Here is an 18296-nt window from a genome sequence, read left to right on the forward strand (position 1 = left end):
AGAAGAATTTCATGGGGTTATCTTTGTCCACCAGGCCAGAGGAGATGGAACAATGGCATGATGACATGATGAGACTGAGCTGTAAACCTGTTTGGGCAGAACAGTGCTGAGTGATAATTATTATTAGATTTCACTGAAGACACCTACGATTCTTCATTTAACTCAGCAGCGAGTTTAGATACTCCTCTCCCCCCACTTTGCTGAAGTTTTGCTTTAAGATTAGGAATCTTAACCAGGTCAAATAGAACAAATATTTTCCCAAAACAAACTTTCAGACAAATTAGCCTTAATCTTGGTATTTAATCCTATTCGTCTGCCATTCATCTATTTGGGGGGAAAAAACACCTTCATAGATGACTTATATTAAAAAAGAAAAAGTGAAGTTAAGAAGTTTTTTTTTTTTTGGCACATTTTTGCTGCTGTTAACATTTTGTTATTCACACAAATTACTTTTTTAACAGAAAACAGCAAAATATATTAGCTGAAACAAAAGGGATGAAAAGTACATTATATTTTTGACTGCTATCAACTTAAGTTGGAATGAAAAACATAAACAAAATCCTATCTTTCTATCTTGACAAAATGATACATTTTAAAAGAACTATAAAAAAAATATAAAGCAGTGATAAATCTATAACAACCAAAAAGAATCATTGGAACAAAGTCACCTCTTTTGATTGAATTGAACCCCTGATGTCAACCCTGGCCCTGAACCCCACCTCTTGCCCTCCCCTTTCATTCTACCATGTATTGTCCTCGCCTTGTTAGTCACAAGGTTACAGCAACAAATAGCAGCAGTTCATCCTGCCCAATTAGGACAACGCTTTTATAATGTGCAATCTTTCTCCAAATATTTATGCCATATTTGGTGGATCAACTGACTTTATTTAAGGAGACACAGCATCTGTCAGGCCTGGCATTTTCTGGGATTACAGGTTGGGAGCAAAAGGTAAGATAGACATTTATTATATCATTCAAAGCAATTTAATTCCTTATCTGGTTGAAACCTCCAGTAAACTTCATATCTTGTACTTCTAATGACAAATAGGGATTTCTAAAAGATAATATTTAATAATTCTTTGGTTATTTTCCTCTGGTTTGCAACAGCAGTATTGACTGATCCTGATCTTCTCTTGAAGCTTAACCTGACCTAGGTAAAAACAAGTTGTGTCTACAACTGTGTTTTTATTATATAATGAACAATTTTGATAATATGAGAGAGTTATTTTTTATTTTATTGGCCTTAGAGCTCAAATATAGATTCTATTATTATTTTAAGCATCTTATCTCTATGGCTGCTACAGCAGTAGTGGTGTGTTTTCTAATATTTGTTTACTCAAACAAAGTTATCTGAAAGCAATAAATATTATTGAGATTAAATAATAAAACATCCTACTATATTTTTATTTATACAATTAAATTAAAGCATTTACAAGTCCTCTTGGAAATATTCAGCACAGATGAATATTTTCGTCCTAATCTAAACATGTTTACCTTCATACCAGGTAAAAACATGGGTGATGCTGCCATGGCAGAGTTTGGGGCTGCTGCTCCTTATCTAAGGAAATCTGATAAGGAGCGTCTGGAGGCCCAGACTCGTCCCTTTGATATGAAGAGAGAGTGTTTTGTACCTGATCCAGAGGTCGAGTACGTAAAAGCAACCATCCAAAGTCGCGACGGTGACAAAGTCACTGCTGAGACTGAATTTGGAAAGGTAAGAGAATTGTATTGTGTATTAAGAGGTTTGAGTTAAAAGATGTTGCATCATGTGCAGATGTTGCAGATGTTTTCTGTCTAGGTGGAGTTTAAAACAAAGCTGTTGTTTTTTTCTACAGACTGTCACCGTGAAAGACTGTGATGTGCATCCTCAGAACCCACCTAAGTTTGATAAAATTGAAGACATGGCGATGTTCACCTTCCTCCATGAGCCAGCTGTGCTGTTTAACCTCAAAGAGCGTTACGCAGCATGGATGATCTATGTGAGAATGCTAAACTTTAAGATGTAGAAAAATCAGACTCATTAATTCCATGTATGACATTATTCTATGTTGTTATTACCCTTTTACTCACAGACCTACTCTGGGCTGTTCTGTGTGACTGTCAACCCCTACAAGTGGCTGCCAGTCTACAACCAGGAGGTGGTCGTTGCCTACAGAGGAAAGAAGAGGAGTGAAGCTCCTCCTCACATCTTCTCCATCTCTGATAATGCCTATCAGTACATGCTGGCAGGTACAGAAATCTCTCTTGTTTCACCTTGTGATATATTTTTTTTCTAATACTGTAATATTTTACTACATAATCTCTTATTGGTAGATCGAGAGAACCAGTCAATCCTCATCACGTAAGTTACACTCTGAGCTAAAGTTTGTTTAGTTTTCATAGGTTGTAGAACAAGGCCTGAAACCTTTTTTCGTATCTTTGACTCAGCGGAGAATCTGGAGCTGGAAAGACTGTAAACACCAAACGTGTCATTCAGTACTTTGCCAGCATTGCTGCTGTGCCCACTGGGAAAAAAGATGCTGCAAGTGAAAAGAAGGTTTGTTATCCAAAGGAAAAAAGAAGATCACAGTTCTACAAGAAATAGAACTGGTATCATATAAACCAACAAAGGATTTCAAAAACTATATATAGACATAAACTTTTGCATACACTCAGTATAGTTATTTGTATATTATATTAAAATAATCCACTAACTAAATGTCATGTATGTTTATCTTTATGTTCTCCTTTAAATCTGACACTTTGGTTTTGTTCGCTGGCATCAGGGTACCCTGGAGGATCAAATCATTCAGGCCAACCCTGCTCTGGAGGCCTTTGGCAATGCCAAGACCATCAGGAATGACAACTCCTCCAGATTTGTAAGTAACTGTTGTTCTAGAAAAAGTCATTTCTGAGATTAAGTCAATGAACTAAACTTAGTTTTTCTTTTAGGGTAAATTCATTAGAATTCACTTTGACAACAGAGGGAAGCTAGCCTCTGCAGACATTGAAACCTGTAAGTAACTAAATGTATTTTACATATTTCAAAGGAGTCTGGTTTCATCCTAGCCTTGAATAATAAGTTATTTTCTTAACAGATCTTCTGGAAAAGTCACGCGTCACCTTCCAGCTCAAAGCTGAGAGGGATTATCATATTTTTTACCAGATCTTGTCTCAGGCAAAGCCTGAGCTTCTGGGTATGTACAAAGTTAATGCAAAATAACTTTGTTCATTTAACAATGAATTTACATTATAAAATTGTAGAAATGTCGCTCATCACCAACAACCCTTATGATTAAGATGTGTAAACCTAACTCAAAAGGTTTTCTCTTTCTGTTTTTACACATATTCACATTCATCAAATTTCCAGAGATGTTGCTCATCACCAACAACCCCTACGATTACGCCTTCATCTCCCAAGGGGAGACAACAGTGGCTTCTATCAATGACTCTGAAGAGCTGATGGCTACTGATGTGAGCCGCCTCCATGAATTATAGCAGCAAAAAATATTAAAAATCAAACCAATGGTTACTAAATAAACATCAAAATGCCATGTTTGATCAGGATGCCTTTGATGTGCTGGGCTTCACTCAAGAAGAGAAGAACAGCATCTACAAAATGACCGGTGCCATTATGCACTTTGGAAACATGAAGTTTAAGCAGAAGCAGAGAGAGGAGCAGGCAGAAGCTGATGGAACCGAAGGTAAGAAATTACTTTTTTGAACAGTTTAAAGTCTGTAACAAACATTGTGCTGAAAGTGGTGTGATTATTATCACTAATTCTCCAAAGATGCTGACAAAGCAGCTTATCTGATGGGGCTGAACTCTGCTGACCTCATCAAAGGTCTCTGTCACCCAAGAGTCAAAGTAGGGAATGAGTGGGTCACCAAGGGACAAAATGTTGCTCAGGTAATGATATTTATATATATATTATGTGAAAACAGCATTAAAAAATATGTTTTGACAGTCTTCTTTATAATTTCCTTAAGGTGTACTATGCCATCGGTGCACTCTCTAAATCAGTTTATGAGAAGATGTTCCTGTGGATGGTGATGAGGATTAATCAGTCTCTTGACACCAAGCAGCCCCGCCAGTACTTCATTGGAGTGCTGGACATTGCTGGATTTGAGATTTTTGATGTGAGTTTAGATAGGAGAAAGACACCTTTCATGTTAGGAGTTCAGCATTAATTGCTCTTTGTTTTAATTAATTTTATAAGATAGCATGTGTGATTTACATCTCAGCAGTAACAAACTTTCTGAGTATTTTAAGAAAAAAAAAAAGTTCAATAATACTTAACATCTTTCCAGTTCAACACCTTTGAGCAGCTGTGCATCAACTTCACCAATGAAAAACTGCAACAGTTTTTCAACCACCACATGTTTGTGCTGGAGCAGGAAGAGTACAAGAAAGAGGGGATTGAATGGACTTTTATTGACTTTGGTATGGATCTACAGGCCTGTATTGACCTGATTGAGAAGGTGAGAAAACAGATTATTAAATAAATGGAAAAGCAAATATTCTGACTTCAATCACTCATGTTATAATTTTAGCCCATGGGTATCATGTCCATCCTTGAAGAGGAGTGCATGTTTCCCAAAGCCTCTGATGCTACATTTAAAGCTAAGCTTTATGACAATCATCTGGGGAAATCCAACAACTTCCAGAAACCAAGGATTGTTAAAGGAAAACCAGAGGCCCATTTTGCCCTGGTTCATTATGCTGGGACTGTTGATTATAATATCAACAACTGGTTGGTGAAGAACAAGGACCCTCTGAATGAGACCGTAGTTGGGCTGTACCAGAAGTCTACTGTTAAGCTCTTGGCATTGCTTTTTGCAAATTATGCAGGAGCAGAATCAGGTATGTATTTACTCAGAAATTAGTGAGTCACTTTAAAATATTATATTATTATGTGTTTGTGCATGTGTGTGGTCATGTTCTTGTTACCCTGTGGGGACAAATTTGCAGAAATATGCTACATTTTGAGGACTTATAAATTCTCTGTGTAGGCTTGGGTTAGTTTTAGGACTAGGATGTGAATTGTGTTTAGGCTACATTTAGGGTTAGGTATGTGTGGGTTATGTTTAGGGTAGGGGTCAAGGTTAGGCCATAGAAATGAATGCAATATGGATTGAGGTCAATAGAAAGTCTCCATAAGGATTGTGTGACAAAACCTGTGTGTGTGTGTGTTCTCTGTGTCGACCATTTTCTAGAAAAATGGGCATGTTGTGTGGCCCGATGCCTGGACCCAGTGCATGGAATTCTTATATTAGGGTCAGGGCTCAAGTTTACGACTAAAGTGTGAATTGAGTTTAGGGTTAGGTATGAACTCTAACCTTATATAATGCATAGGAATAGGGTAACGGTCAAAGTTAGGCAATGGAAATGGGTTAGAAATAAATACAATGGAAAGTTCCTGCAAAGATAGAGAAATGTGTTTTGTGTAGTGTGTGTGTGTTGGGAGGGGAGGAATGTTGAGGATTTACAGCTTCAAAAAAAGAAATTGATTTAGAATAAAATTATCCACATTTGTTCACTTTGCAAGCCAAGGTTTTGTTGATCAGTTTCAACTATGAAACATTTTTCTTAGCTAACTGGCCAAGCATAAATAGTTTAGGTTAATTATTGCATAGTAATGATAAAATCTAACTAAAGTTTATCTTTCTTACTCCAAAACATCTGCATCTACATGACAAATTGCTTGGCACCAGTAGCTGTTCTTTTATTTTTTTCAGTGGCTCAGCATTCCCAATTTAAGCCAATAGTTTGAGAACTTGCTTTGAAATCTGAAGGAAAAAAGTCTAACAAAGACCCAAATCTGAGCTTATTAATATTTATAATGGAGGGGTAGCTAATATGTATGACATGGAGGAAATGGACTAAGGATTAAAAAGATGAGATCAAAAGATCAGTTTTTATCTTTATGATGTTACTTGTTTTTGTGTCGGGTAAGCTGTCATTTGAAAATAATATAGGTGCATATGAATTTTTAAAAATCATTTATTTTATTCTAAACTGTATGACTTTTCTCAGCTCAGGAAAGTGGAGGGAAAGGCAAAGGTGGAAGCAAGAAGAAAGGCTCATCTTTCCAAACTGTATCTGCCCTGCACAGGGTATGATTATAGTAATTTGATAGTCTAATATCTAAACAGCATAATATAGTTGGCTTTGAGAGATGCATTTATAATAGCAATCCATTTGTGCCTTTAGGAGAACCTGAATAAATTGATGACCAACCTGAGGTCTACCCACCCTCACTTTGTGCGCTGCATCATCCCCAACGAGACCAAGACTCCTGGGGCCATGGAGAACCCTCTGGTGATGCACCAGCTGCGCTGTAACGGTGTGCTGGAAGGCATCAGGATCTGTAGGAAAGGCTTCCCCAACAGGATCCTCTATGGAGACTTCAAGCAGAGGTTTGTTTTAGATTACCACTCATATCTAGTAGTATATATACTCATATCTAGAAGTAATAGTTTTAGCCTTTGTCAAAAAGATTGCATTTTGATCCACATTCACATAACAAACTCAAAATGTCACTTTGTGTTAGATGAAACTAACAAATTGTTTTGCAGAAAGATGTGTTTAAATAAAATAGCTGGTATATTTCAAAATGAATTATTAAAAAAAAAACCCAACTCTTTCTTCCTGCTTATATACCTTTTAGACTGAATAAAGCTTCAAGAATATATATATTTTTCTTATAGATTTGTTGTTCAATTTAAAATCATTTGTAATAAGGTTAAGAACATACTTAGAATGCCATTAAACAAATGTCACTATATTAGGTTAAACATTTGGTTCAAACAGCACATCACAAGTAATATTTGTCTCTATTAAAGATACCGGATCTTAAACCCAAGTGCAATACCCGAGGGACAATTCATTGATAACAAGAAGGCTTCAGAGAAGCTTCTAGGTTCCCTAGATATTGATCATAGCCAGTACAAACTGGGTCACACCAAGGTAAGTAAATCTTTGCTGAATAAATATTTTTCAGATAACTGGGAAAGAGAACCTTCTATGATGAAACTTCTTTATCATGCAGGAAATAATTCTGATAATTTTGTTTCTGTTCAAATGCAATAATGATGGTTTACATGAGATTAAATGTTACTTGAGCATATTTCCACAGATTTTTTGACAAAATATTATTTGTCTATGTTTGAAACAATTTAGGTGTTTTTTAAAGCTGGGCTTCTAGGTTTGCTAGAGGAAATGAGGGATGACCGCCTCGCTCTCATTATAACCAGGATCCAGGCAAGATCCAGAGGTGTTCTTGCAAGAATAGAATTCCAGAAAATTGTCGAACGAAGGTGATTAAATAACATAAATACTTTGTGTTAAAATTTATTTCAAGTCAACTGATGAAACAAACCTTAAAAAGTTACCCCATATATTAGGGTTAAACAAAGTACCTAAGTTGCAGGGTGTCAGCCAAAGGCTAACTGAAATACAAAACAGCATTTAAGTGTCATGTTTATTCAAACTGTTGCACACAGGGATGCACTACTTGTGATCCAGTGGAACATCCGAGCCTTCATGGGGGTCAAGAACTGGCCGTGGATGAAGTTGTACTTCAAGATCAAACCTCTGCTAAAATCAGCTGAGACTGAGAAGGAGATGGCCAACATGAAGGAAGAGTTTACCAAACTCAAGGAGGCTTATGCAAAGTCAGAGGCCCGAAGGAAGGAACTAGAGGAGAAAATGGTCTCTCTTCTCCAAGAGAAGAACGACCTGCAGCTCCAAGTCCAAACTGTATGTTAAAACCACTATGTTCATTGTATTAACGTAATCTATGAAAACTAAATTGATTGACAGATATATTGATCTTTTTGAAAAAGGAGCAAGATAATCTCTCTGATGCTGAGGAAAGATGTGAGGGGCTGATCAAGAGTAAGATTCAACTGGAAGCTAAAATCAAAGAGCTGACAGAAAGACTGGAAGATGAGGAAGAGATGAATTCTGAGCTGACTGCTAAGAAGAGGAAGCTGGAAGACGAGTGCTCTGAGCTGAAGAAGGATATTGATGACCTAGAGCTTACTCTAGCAAAGGTGGAGAAGGAGAAGCATGCTACTGAGAACAAGGTACCACGGATACAATCAATACATCAAAAAGACATTATCACAGCTAATGCCACAGGTTCACACCACATATCTCCTTTGGCTTTAGGTCAAGAACCTGACAGAGGAGATGGCCGCTTTGGACGAAATCATTGCCAAGCTGACCAAGGAAAAGAAAGCTTTACAGGAAGCTCATCAACAAACCCTGGATGACCTGCAGAGTGAAGAAGACAAAGTCAACACTCTGACCAAGGCCAAGGCGAAGCTGGAGCAGCAAGTGGATGATGTACGCTCTACAACGTTAAGCTTATTGCAAGATGTACAATGTTTATTTGACTAAAAGTCATCTCTCGCTTGATGCTCTTCAGCTCGAAGGATCCTTAGAACAAGAGAAGAAAATACGAATGGACCTTGAAAGAGCCAAGAGAAAGCTTGAAGGAGACTTAAAGTTGGCCCAGGAAAGTATCATGGACCTGGAAAATGACAAGCAGCAACTCGAAGAGCGAATGAAAAAGTAAATAGTTAATATTGAAAACACTAGCTATTCCTAAAGTAGGCATTCTTTTATCACATTGAACATTTTATCATCCATAGGAAAGATTTTGAAATAAGCCAACTCCATGGGAAAATAGAGGATGAACAAGCCATGAGTGCCCAACTCCAGAAGAAACTAAAGGAGCTGCAGGTGACCATTCCCACAAGGCATAATATGCTGAGGAAGAATATGCATGATTTTAAAAGGACTATTAGAACATTGAACTTCTAAAACATTCACTCTCAATTTGTGCTAGGCCCGCATAGAAGAGCTGGAGGAAGAGCTTGAAGCAGAACGAGCTGCTCGAGCCAAGGTGGAGAAGCAGAGAGCAGACTTGGCCAGAGAGTTGGAGGAGATCAGTGAGAGGCTGGAGGAGGCTGGTGGAGCCACGGCTGCCCAGATCGAGATGAATAAGAAGAGGGAGGCCAAGTTCCAGAAGCTCCGCAGAGACCTTGAAGAGGCCACTCTGCAGCATGAATCCACTACTGCCACACTCAGGAAGAAACAAGCTGACACTGTTGCTGACCTGGGGGAGCAGATAGACAACCTGCAGAGAGTCAAGCAGAAACTGGAGAAGGAGAAGAGTGAGCTCAAACTGGAGCTGGACGATGTGGTCTCCAATATGGAGCAGATTGTCAAGTCCAAGGTAAAGTGTATGTGAATGTTATGTGTGGTTTGGAGGTTTTCTTGCCCTTGAGGGATTAAATAACTTCCTAATTTGGTCCCGTGATGATTCCTTTTCTTTCAGAACAATTTGGAGAAAATGTGTCGCTCACTTGAAGATCAGCTAAATGAATATAAAACCAAATCAGAGGAGGGACAGCGTACCATCAATGACTTCACCATGCAGAAAGCAAAGCTTCAAACTGAAAATGGTATGCACCTCTAATACATTCTCACTCACAACTCATCTAATATTGACACTTGGTGAAGTCCCTATTACATATTTGATGCAAGGGGGGTACAGTCATGTACATGTATACGTCCGTCCGTCCGTCCGTCCGTCCATCCGTCCATCCATCCATCCATCCATCCATCTTCTTCCACTTTTCAGGGGTTGGGTCACAGGCTCTTCAATAGGGAGGCCCAGACGTCCCTCTCCGCAGACACTTGGTCCAGCTCCTCCGGGGGAACCCCAAGGTGCTCCCAGGCCAGTCAAGAAACATACTGTAGTCCCTCCAGCATGCCCTGGGTCTCTCTCTGGGTACCTCTCCAGGTGGGACATGCCTGGAACCCCTTACCAGTCAGGCATCCGGAAGGCATCTTAACCAGATGCCAGAGCCACCTCAACTGGTTCCTCACAACGTAGACGTAGAGGATCAGTGGCTCTACTATGATTCCTCCCCGGATGACTGAGCTACTCACCCTATCTCTAAGGGAGAGCCCAGACACACTGTGGAGAAATAATTTTGGCCGCTTGTGTCCGGGATCTCGTTCTTTAGGTCATGAGCTTTCGGTCATGATACATTGTCTGCAACCCGTGATTTATGCTGGGATCAAAATATGACGAAAAGGGTACCTGCGTTACTTTAGTATGTGATGCGTAGGGAGCTTTGACCAAAAGCATCAATATTTGAGAAGTTGGGAATGTGTTGCAAGCCCATCAACTTAACCTCTTGGAAGCCGTACTTTTTGATTACCTATTTGAAGTCTCAATGTTTGATTAATTTTTAAATCAGGGGAACTAATAAGGCAGCTTGAGGAAAAGGATTCCTTGGTGTCTCAGCTCACCAGAGGAAAACAGTCGTACACACAACAAATCGAAGACCTGAAAAGACAACTGGAAGAGGAAATTAAGGTAACCGTTATCAGTAAGGCAACATCAAATAGTAATCAGTTATTGATAGCTGCAAAATACATTTCTTTTTTTAGGCCAAGAATGCATTAGCCCATGCTGTGCAGTCTTCCCGCCATGACTGTGACCTCCTCAGGGAGCAGTATGAGGAGGAGCAGGAGGCCAAGGCAGAACTGCAGCGTAGCATGTCCAAGGCCAACTCTGAGGTGGCTCAGTGGAGAACCAAGTATGAAACTGATGCCATCCAAAGAACTGAGGAACTGGAGGAAGCTAAGTGAGTAAAGCCCATTTGAATCTATATGACTCTGCAAAGTCTGAAAACAACCAATCCTAATGAAACCCTTCATTAATACAGGAAGAAGCTGGCTCAGCGTCTGCAGGATGCCGAGGAGGCTGTTGAAGCAGTGAATGCTAAATGTTCCTCTCTGGAGAAGACCAAACACAGGCTGCAGAATGAGATTGAAGATCTCATGGTGGATGTGGAAAGGTCTAATGCTGCTGCTGCTGCTCTGGACAAGAAGCAAAGGAACTTTGACAAGGTTGGAATGCAGGGAGGCCTGGGAGAGTTTACCACAGTAACTGATTAAATGGCTAAAATGTGCATTATTTTTCAGGTCTTGTCAGAATGGAAGCAGAAGTATGAAGAGTCTCAGTCAGAGCTGGAGAGTGCTCAGAAAGAAGCAAGATCTCTGAGCACTGAGCTCTTTAAACTTAAAAACTCCTATGAAGAGTCTCTTGAGCATCTAGAGACCATGAAGAGGGAGAATAAGAACCTTCAAGGTCAGTTGTTTATCAAGAAAATCTCACATTCAAAGTTGAATTTCAAACTGGCATTAAGTGATTGTTCCAATAATGTCTTCAGAGGAAATATCTGACCTTACTGAACAAATTGGTGAGGGTGGAAAGAATATCCATGAGCTAGAGAAGATACGGAAGCAGCTGGAACAAGAAAAGTCTGAGATACAGACAGCTTTAGAGGAGGCAGAGGTATACTGTATATAAAAAAAACTTTCCTTAAAAATATTTGTGTTTGGTTAAAATACAGAAATAATCTAAACTATTATATATGTACAGGCCTCTCTTGAGCATGAGGAAGGGAAGATTCTCAGAGTCCAGCTCGAACTGAACCAAATTAAAGCTGAATTTGAACGTAAGCTGGCTGAGAAAGATGAAGAGATGGAACAAGTAAAGAGAAACCAACAGCGAATGGTGGATACTCTTCAGAGCTCCCTTGAGTCTGAGACTCGCAGCAGGAATGAAGCGCTTCGATTGAAGAAGAAGATGGAGGGAGACCTCAACGAGATGGAGATCCAGCTGAGCCAAGCCAACCGGCAGGCGGCTGAGGCCCAGAAACAACTCAAGTCTGTTCACTCACATCTAAAGGTCAGAGAACAAGAGAAGAAACAAAATGCTGATGGGATTTTCTATATTTATCCGTAACTGATCTATATTCATATTTTCTTTCACTTTCGCCAATTAATTAAAGGATGCTCAACTTCAACTTGATGACTCTCTCAGAGCCAATGATGATATGAAGGAAAACATTGCCATAGTTGAGAGACGTAACAACCTGCTTCAGGCTGAACTGGAGGAACTGAGGGCTGCTTTAGAGCAAACTGAACGGAGCCGTAAACTGGCTGAGCAAGAGCTGCTGGATGTTAGCGAGAGGGTGCAGCTACTGCACTCACAGGTAAAATACAGTCTTCACATATAATACCCATATATTACTATGGGTGTATAGTTACCATATCATGTTTATCTGCTTTATGTTTTTATAGTATAGGGAGACATTAGGTAAGTCCATATATCCTTACTCTGAATTTAGACATTGTAGCATATGCTGTTTGTTTAGCAGCTTTGCAAAATGTTGCAGCAAGGACCAGTTTGACTACAATTATTTATTGATTAGGCCAATATCAGGAACAGTATGAGTACATAATTCAAATAGACAACTAATTAGAATATTACCCCCCAAACTTGGTCTTCCCTGGTATGAATATATATAACAAGATTTAGAACTGCATGAAAAGTAGCTTAAAATGTGTGTCAGCCTCTTTCTATCAATTTGAAAATATGTATAATTTAAATAAAAACAGAATACCAGCCTGATAAACCAGAAGAAGAAGCTGGAAGGTGACACGGTCCAGCTGCAGACTGAAGTGGAGGAGGCTGTTCAGGAATGCAGAAATGCTGAAGAGAAGGCAAAGAAAGCCATCACTGATGCTGCCATGATGGCAGAGGAGCTGAAGAAAGAGCAGGACACCAGCGCTCACCTGGAGCGTATGAAGAAGAACATGGAGCAAACCATCAAAGATCTGCAGCACCGTCTGGATGAGGCGGAGCAGATCGCCATGAAGGGAGGCAAGAAGCAGATTCAGAAGCTGGAGGCCAGGGTGAGCAGACGATGGAACGACTATCCATAGTATTTGGACATGGACATCAAATGTTTTGTAAATCTACGCAGTTATGATTCTAATAATTTTTCTTTTGGAATCCTGCAGGTCAGGGAACTTGAAAATGAAGTGGAAAGTGAACAGAAAAAGGCCAGCGATGCCATAAAAGGAGTGAGAAAGTACGAGAGACGTATCAAGGAACTGACCTACCAGGTAACCATTGATCTACAACACAGCTTTATTTTGTTTTTGCAAAAAATAAAAGCTTATCTAATAATTTTGTTTCTATGTCTTCATTCTTTGTTTTTTTGGCTAAAACAAGACTGAAGAGGACCGTAAAAATCTGGCCCGTCTCCAAGATCTAGTAGACAAGCTACAGCTTAAAGTGAAATCCTATAAAAAGTCTGCAGAAGACGCTGTGAGTATTACTCTTTTAAATCGCAGCATTACATAACATACTTATCTGCCATATTAGATACATATGACATGATTGTTCCTGTTTGTTTAACAGGAGGAACAGGCCAACAACAACCTTACCAAGTTCCGCAAGCTCCAACATGAGTTGGATGAGGCTGAAGAAAGAGCTGATATTGCCGAGTCTCAAGTCAACAAGTTACGAGCAAAGAGCCGTGATGTTGGGTCAAAGGTTTGTATATTTATTTCAAATAAGTTTTAAAAGTATATATATATATATATATATATATATATATATATATATATATATATATATATATATATATATATATATATATATATATATATATATATATATATATATATATATATATATATATGTATGTATGTATGTATGTATGTATGTATATCTTTAGCCAGGTCCAGTGTATGAAGAACAGTTATATATGTTCAGACCAAGACAAATAAAACTTGCAAAAATTTGGACCTTAACTATTCTTTCTTAAAATGATATATAAACATTCAAATTAAAAATAAACCCATGGTTGATCTAATTTCCTCCAATGTTATATATAGCACATGTTTGTACTATAAGGTGTTATTTTGTAATAGTTCATTATTCAAAGGATAAAAAAAAAAAAAAATTCTATTAGGCATTGGAGTTCAATCTGACATATGAAATTGAGGTGTAAGTATATATTTACATACACAAGTATACATTATTTTTCACAATCTCATATTAAATCAGACAAAATTTGTCAGCTTTGATTACCAAAATTATTTCTACCTCCTATTTGCTAGCATAATATGAGTCAACTGGCAAAGAGAACGATATTTTAAGTTTAGATTCAGAAGATTATTATACCTTCAAACAACTTTGAAAATCCAACAAGATAATTTCATGGATATGTAAGCTTCTTTTAAAATGTTATTTCATAACATCTGAGTTAAGTGAAGACCGACTTAAGATTGAATTTTACTAAGGCAACAACTATTACCCTTGTATGTGATGATAAAATCAATTGGAATGGAGCCCAAATATCAGGAAACGTTTCATCTGGTTAATCTTGTACAGACCTTCAACATAGCTAAAGGTTCTACATCTGTTGTTTAGATAATTTTCTGCAAGTATAACCAATACAGAGGTCCAAGTCCTGTCCGAGAAGGAGACAGGTTCTATGTTGCAACCATGAACTTGCTTTGATGTAACTTGAGCATATGAACCCCAGAAAGCAAATATTGAAGCAAAATCTCAAGACAAGAGCCCAGAAGTTAAAGCTTGGGCTTTAACTGCCCTGCCGTTGAAGGCGTCCAACAATATCTCACCCTAGTCAAACATTTTAAAGGCAATTTTACCAAATATAAAAATTTGGAATGTAACTGAAGTAAAAAAAAAATCTCCACAATAATTGTCTTGCTCATTGTTCTTTCATTCAGAGAGAAAAGATTTGTGTCTTTTTATACAGCCTGTTTAAATATTTTGTTTCAAATAAGTAAGTGACCCTTGATGGTTTCTATAGAAATTTGAAACGTTTTGCACTTTTTCTTCTTTTTCCTTTTTCTTTTAGAAAGCACATGATGAAGAATGATGCTTCTACAACCAATAACATAGTTCCTGAGGCACCTGTCGCCCATATATATTGGTGTCTCCCTACGCATGCTGTTGTATGAGTAGAATAAATCATATGCGCATCTAAAACAGCCTCTTGACTCTTTAATGTTAAAAGCTTTGTGGTTTAAAAAAAGTGAATAATTTTATCTGGAAAATGTGTAAGCATAATAGAACAGATAAGAATTCATAAAAATTGGATAAACACAATCACAGAACATTAATATGGCATTAATGTATTGCATAGGAAATAAAACACTACAACTCACTGCAGATACCTAAAATACATTGTTTTTGCAACTATTTGCTCACATTTGACAATTTGTATGATGATAGATTTTTCTTTATAAGTGATGCCATAAGGATACAATAATGCTTGAATTAATTAAGCACTAAATTTAGACATATTTCAAAGTTTCAGGTTTCATCTCTAATTTTCCCTTCAAATTACTAAATAAATTAGACAAACAAACAAACAAAATCTGTAGATTTATTACCAGCATGAGAATTGTCACTGTAAATGCTATTGGGCTTAAGACTCCATACATACTGAAATGGCTTGGTTCTAGACAGGGACCAGTGCTCCTGTCAAACTAGCCCTGGCCCCTGTTATGCTCATGAGACGACATACTGTATTTTTCTTTATATGACATTAAAAGGCACAGAAATTGGTTGGTTCATGTTTTAACTACATATTTAGTTTAAAAGTATTTCAAAACAGGTGTGGTACTTTCAGGTTCAGTTGTAAGGATATTGGGGTCACAGGTTTGATCTGCTAGATCACAGGTCTGCAACCTGAAGCTGTTGTGATGCAAAGGAGTCTTTATCCTAGTTAAATACATTAAATTATCAAATATGATTTCTTTTGTTTTGTTTCATTCTTTTATTCTGTGGCCCTTGAAAAAAAAAAAAAAAAACTGGCCCCACTCTGGTCCCCATTTGGCCAAGATCTGCCCCTGCTTGTGACCAAATCTTTGCATTTTAACAGGAAAAGATGTGGAGTAAAAAGCAGTTTGAAAAAAAACATAATTTTTCTACTAAACTAGACAAAACATAAACTTGGACTACACCGGTCTAATTAAACGAAACACATACCGTACTTCAAACTTTTGAGTTCAGTTGTCTTCACTGAGAAAACTGATTTAGGTGTGACCACAAAAGGCTGCATATTTTCTTAAAGTTTGGATAAGAAGTCTTAGAATTAAAATAAAAATTCTGTCTATTTTCAATTTAAAGATGTTACAGTTTTACAGACTAAACCTAAAAAGTCTTACTGAAAGAGAAATGTTTTTTTAATGGCTTTTAGATTTTCTAGCTTTAGAACATGAACATAATAGTATTAGTAATTTTAACTAAGGCATTTAGGATTAACAGACAGTTTCTCATAAGCATACTATGACATAACACTACAGGTAAATATGAGCAAGAAATTAAATCCATTATATTGAGTAAATACTCCCTATTCATATGTGGCATTATGAATGCAGAAGATAAATTAAAATAACGAGGGCTGAAAGAATTTAACGGATTAATAGTGATTTATCGCTTATTGAAATAATCGCCAACTAATTTAGTAATCAATTAATTTTTAAGTTGAGAATAGAGACTCTATGACATACCTTTAGCTGACAGAGAAACCGGTTAGAGCAGTAATTATATCAAAATTGTGAAAAAAAATTTATAAACATTTTTCATTTAAAATAAAACATTTTTTTTTCCGTCTGTCCATATGCTCTCTCCAGAACTCCTCAAGTGGAAAAGTTTTAGTTTTACCTGGTTTAATTTAGTAGGAGATGTTCTTCAAGGAACCTCTGGCTATCCAATTATTAATCAATTTGCAAAACTTCTAAGACTTCCACCATTTACTAAATACATGGATTTTGCTTTTATAGTTTTGTATGAAATTATCAAAATTGCAGAAAAACATAGCTTAGCATCACATTTAAAAAAGTGAAAGCTACTAACCTACATTTAGTTGTTGGGGTTTTTCCTTTTTTTTAATGACATCTTCAGCTCCACACAAGGAAGGTCCAGTTGTGTCACAGAGCAGGACCTAACTTGCTGAAGGCAAATCATCAGGTAGAGAAGCATTCCTCTCCAAGACCTTTCTAAATTCATGCAAAAACTATTTCAACATTTAATATGACACTGGTGGTTATAATACTGGTAAATATATCCAAATTAAATTCGTCACAACTTAGAAACAATAAACTCTCAGACAGAGAAATAAAGAAATAAGTACCTTTATGATATGATGTCTTGGTTCTTTTCTGCACTGGAGCACAATCAGAATTCATGTTGAGTCCACTCAGAGGCCCATAGTCTAAATGAATGAGGCAAAGACAAGGACGAGAACAATCAACTCCCCTTAGAAGTGACCTTTCACAACAGCAAATAACAAATACTCCTGATAGCTGTGCTGGCTCAAATTTCTCAACTTAAGTGGTGCAAGGTGCCTCACACCTTCCTTTGGGCTGCTCATGTGATGTAAAAGTCATAGACAGAAAGGCTGCGGACAGCTGAGAATGAGACCTTCAGTGAATGTACAAGTGTTCTCTATGGGAGCCTGGAATAGACTAAGGGAAAAGTAACAGAGATGAAAATCCAAGTGTAGAGTCAAGTCAGGACATGACCTGATGGAGAAAGATGCAACATCCATAGTGAGATTTTCACAGAGATTACTTTATTGGTGTCGACACATTCTGTCAATCCAAGAAACTCTATAGGCCAAAGCTTCTTTTAGCCTTAAATTTGAAGGCAATTTCAAGTGAACTAGCAAGTTTTTTTTTCATTTTCATTTTTACACTAAATCTGCAAATAACTCACACACTGAGGTGCCTGTGAAGTAATTTAACATATTCTTAAATATAATGATACCATCCCACATAAAATTACTGTAGGGGTTTATATCTTGGCTTGCTTATGGAGTTATCACCTGTTGCTGCTGATCATTCAAAATAAAACAACTCTTGTCCTGGCAACTTGCGTCAAAAGCTGCCCCCAAGCTCCTCTGAACCTCCAAGCCCTCAAAGGCAGCCAGCAGGAATTTCACAAGTTATCTTTGTGCTCAAGAATAAAGAGAAGAAAACAATGCCGTGTCGACAGGAGCAGAGAAAGGGCAGTCCCTGAATGCCTCATCTGGGCATGTGCCTGGATTATAGGTCACATAGAAATAAATGGTTTCTATTGAAATATGTTAATACATTGAGAATCCAAACTAACAGAAACAACACCTATTTTAGCTTAAATATATTTAAAAAGTTGTTCAAAACAAATAAAATGAAAAAAGAATAATTAGAAAATTACCAGGACTGCTAAAAATCTGAACAATAAGACATTTTTAACCATAATTCATCTTGATAGAGTTGATTTTGTGTTCCAGGCTTCACAAGAGGTTATAGCACTGGAACAAAATATAAAAAAACTTCCAACTGACATCTGTTAAATGGCAGACTATTAGTATTGTTGAGCTCTTAAGAAACCAATTGTTTGCCTAAATTTGCT

At 37.5% G+C, this 18296-nt stretch overlaps 1 protein-coding gene and 1 long non-coding RNA gene across 6 annotated transcripts in view; one reads left to right on the forward strand and one right to left on the reverse strand.

Moving 5' to 3' along the window:
- Positions 1–18296, reverse strand: part of LOC119774282 — a 38819-nt gene that overhangs the window by 3337 nt on the left and 17186 nt on the right. Inside the window, exons 4-6 of one of the 5 annotated variants that reach the window (XR_005279510.1) lie at positions 17035–17115; positions 16762–16900; positions 6236–6387 (exon numbers count right to left, since the gene is read on the reverse strand). This is a non-coding gene — a long non-coding RNA (uncharacterized LOC119774282). Of the gene's footprint in view, positions 1–6220; positions 6388–16757; positions 16901–17034; positions 17116–18296 lie in introns of all 5 variants that reach the window. The other 4 variants (XR_005279506.1, XR_005279503.1, XR_005279512.1 and 1 more) reach the window with 4 other exon arrangements.
- On the forward strand, positions 697–14882 carry LOC119774267 (myosin-7). Its single transcript, XM_038271701.1, has 39 exons — positions 697–949; positions 1108–1154; positions 1506–1714; positions 1836–1979; positions 2073–2229; positions 2314–2341; positions 2428–2536; positions 2766–2858; positions 2932–2995; positions 3078–3176; positions 3350–3453; positions 3545–3683; positions 3771–3889; positions 3970–4119; positions 4291–4461; positions 4534–4843; positions 6017–6096; positions 6194–6399; positions 6826–6949; positions 7163–7299; positions 7486–7741; positions 7828–8070; positions 8156–8332; positions 8415–8560; positions 8641–8731; positions 8838–9227; positions 9330–9456; positions 10261–10379; positions 10454–10650; positions 10732–10915; positions 10991–11156; positions 11239–11363; positions 11451–11759; positions 11863–12066; positions 12473–12769; positions 12878–12982; positions 13092–13187; positions 13281–13415; positions 14752–14882. The coding sequence occupies exons 3-39, from the start codon at positions 1514–1516 to the stop codon at positions 14770–14772; spliced, it is 5823 nt and encodes a 1940-aa protein (XP_038127629.1). The 5' UTR covers positions 697–949; positions 1108–1154; positions 1506–1513; the 3' UTR covers positions 14773–14882.

This window comes from Cyprinodon tularosa, unplaced genomic scaffold, assembly GCF_016077235.1.
Source record: "Cyprinodon tularosa strain WSP-4 unplaced genomic scaffold, ASM1607723v1 ctg12, whole genome shotgun sequence".
Taxonomy (NCBI): domain Eukaryota; kingdom Metazoa; phylum Chordata; class Actinopteri; order Cyprinodontiformes; family Cyprinodontidae; genus Cyprinodon; species Cyprinodon tularosa.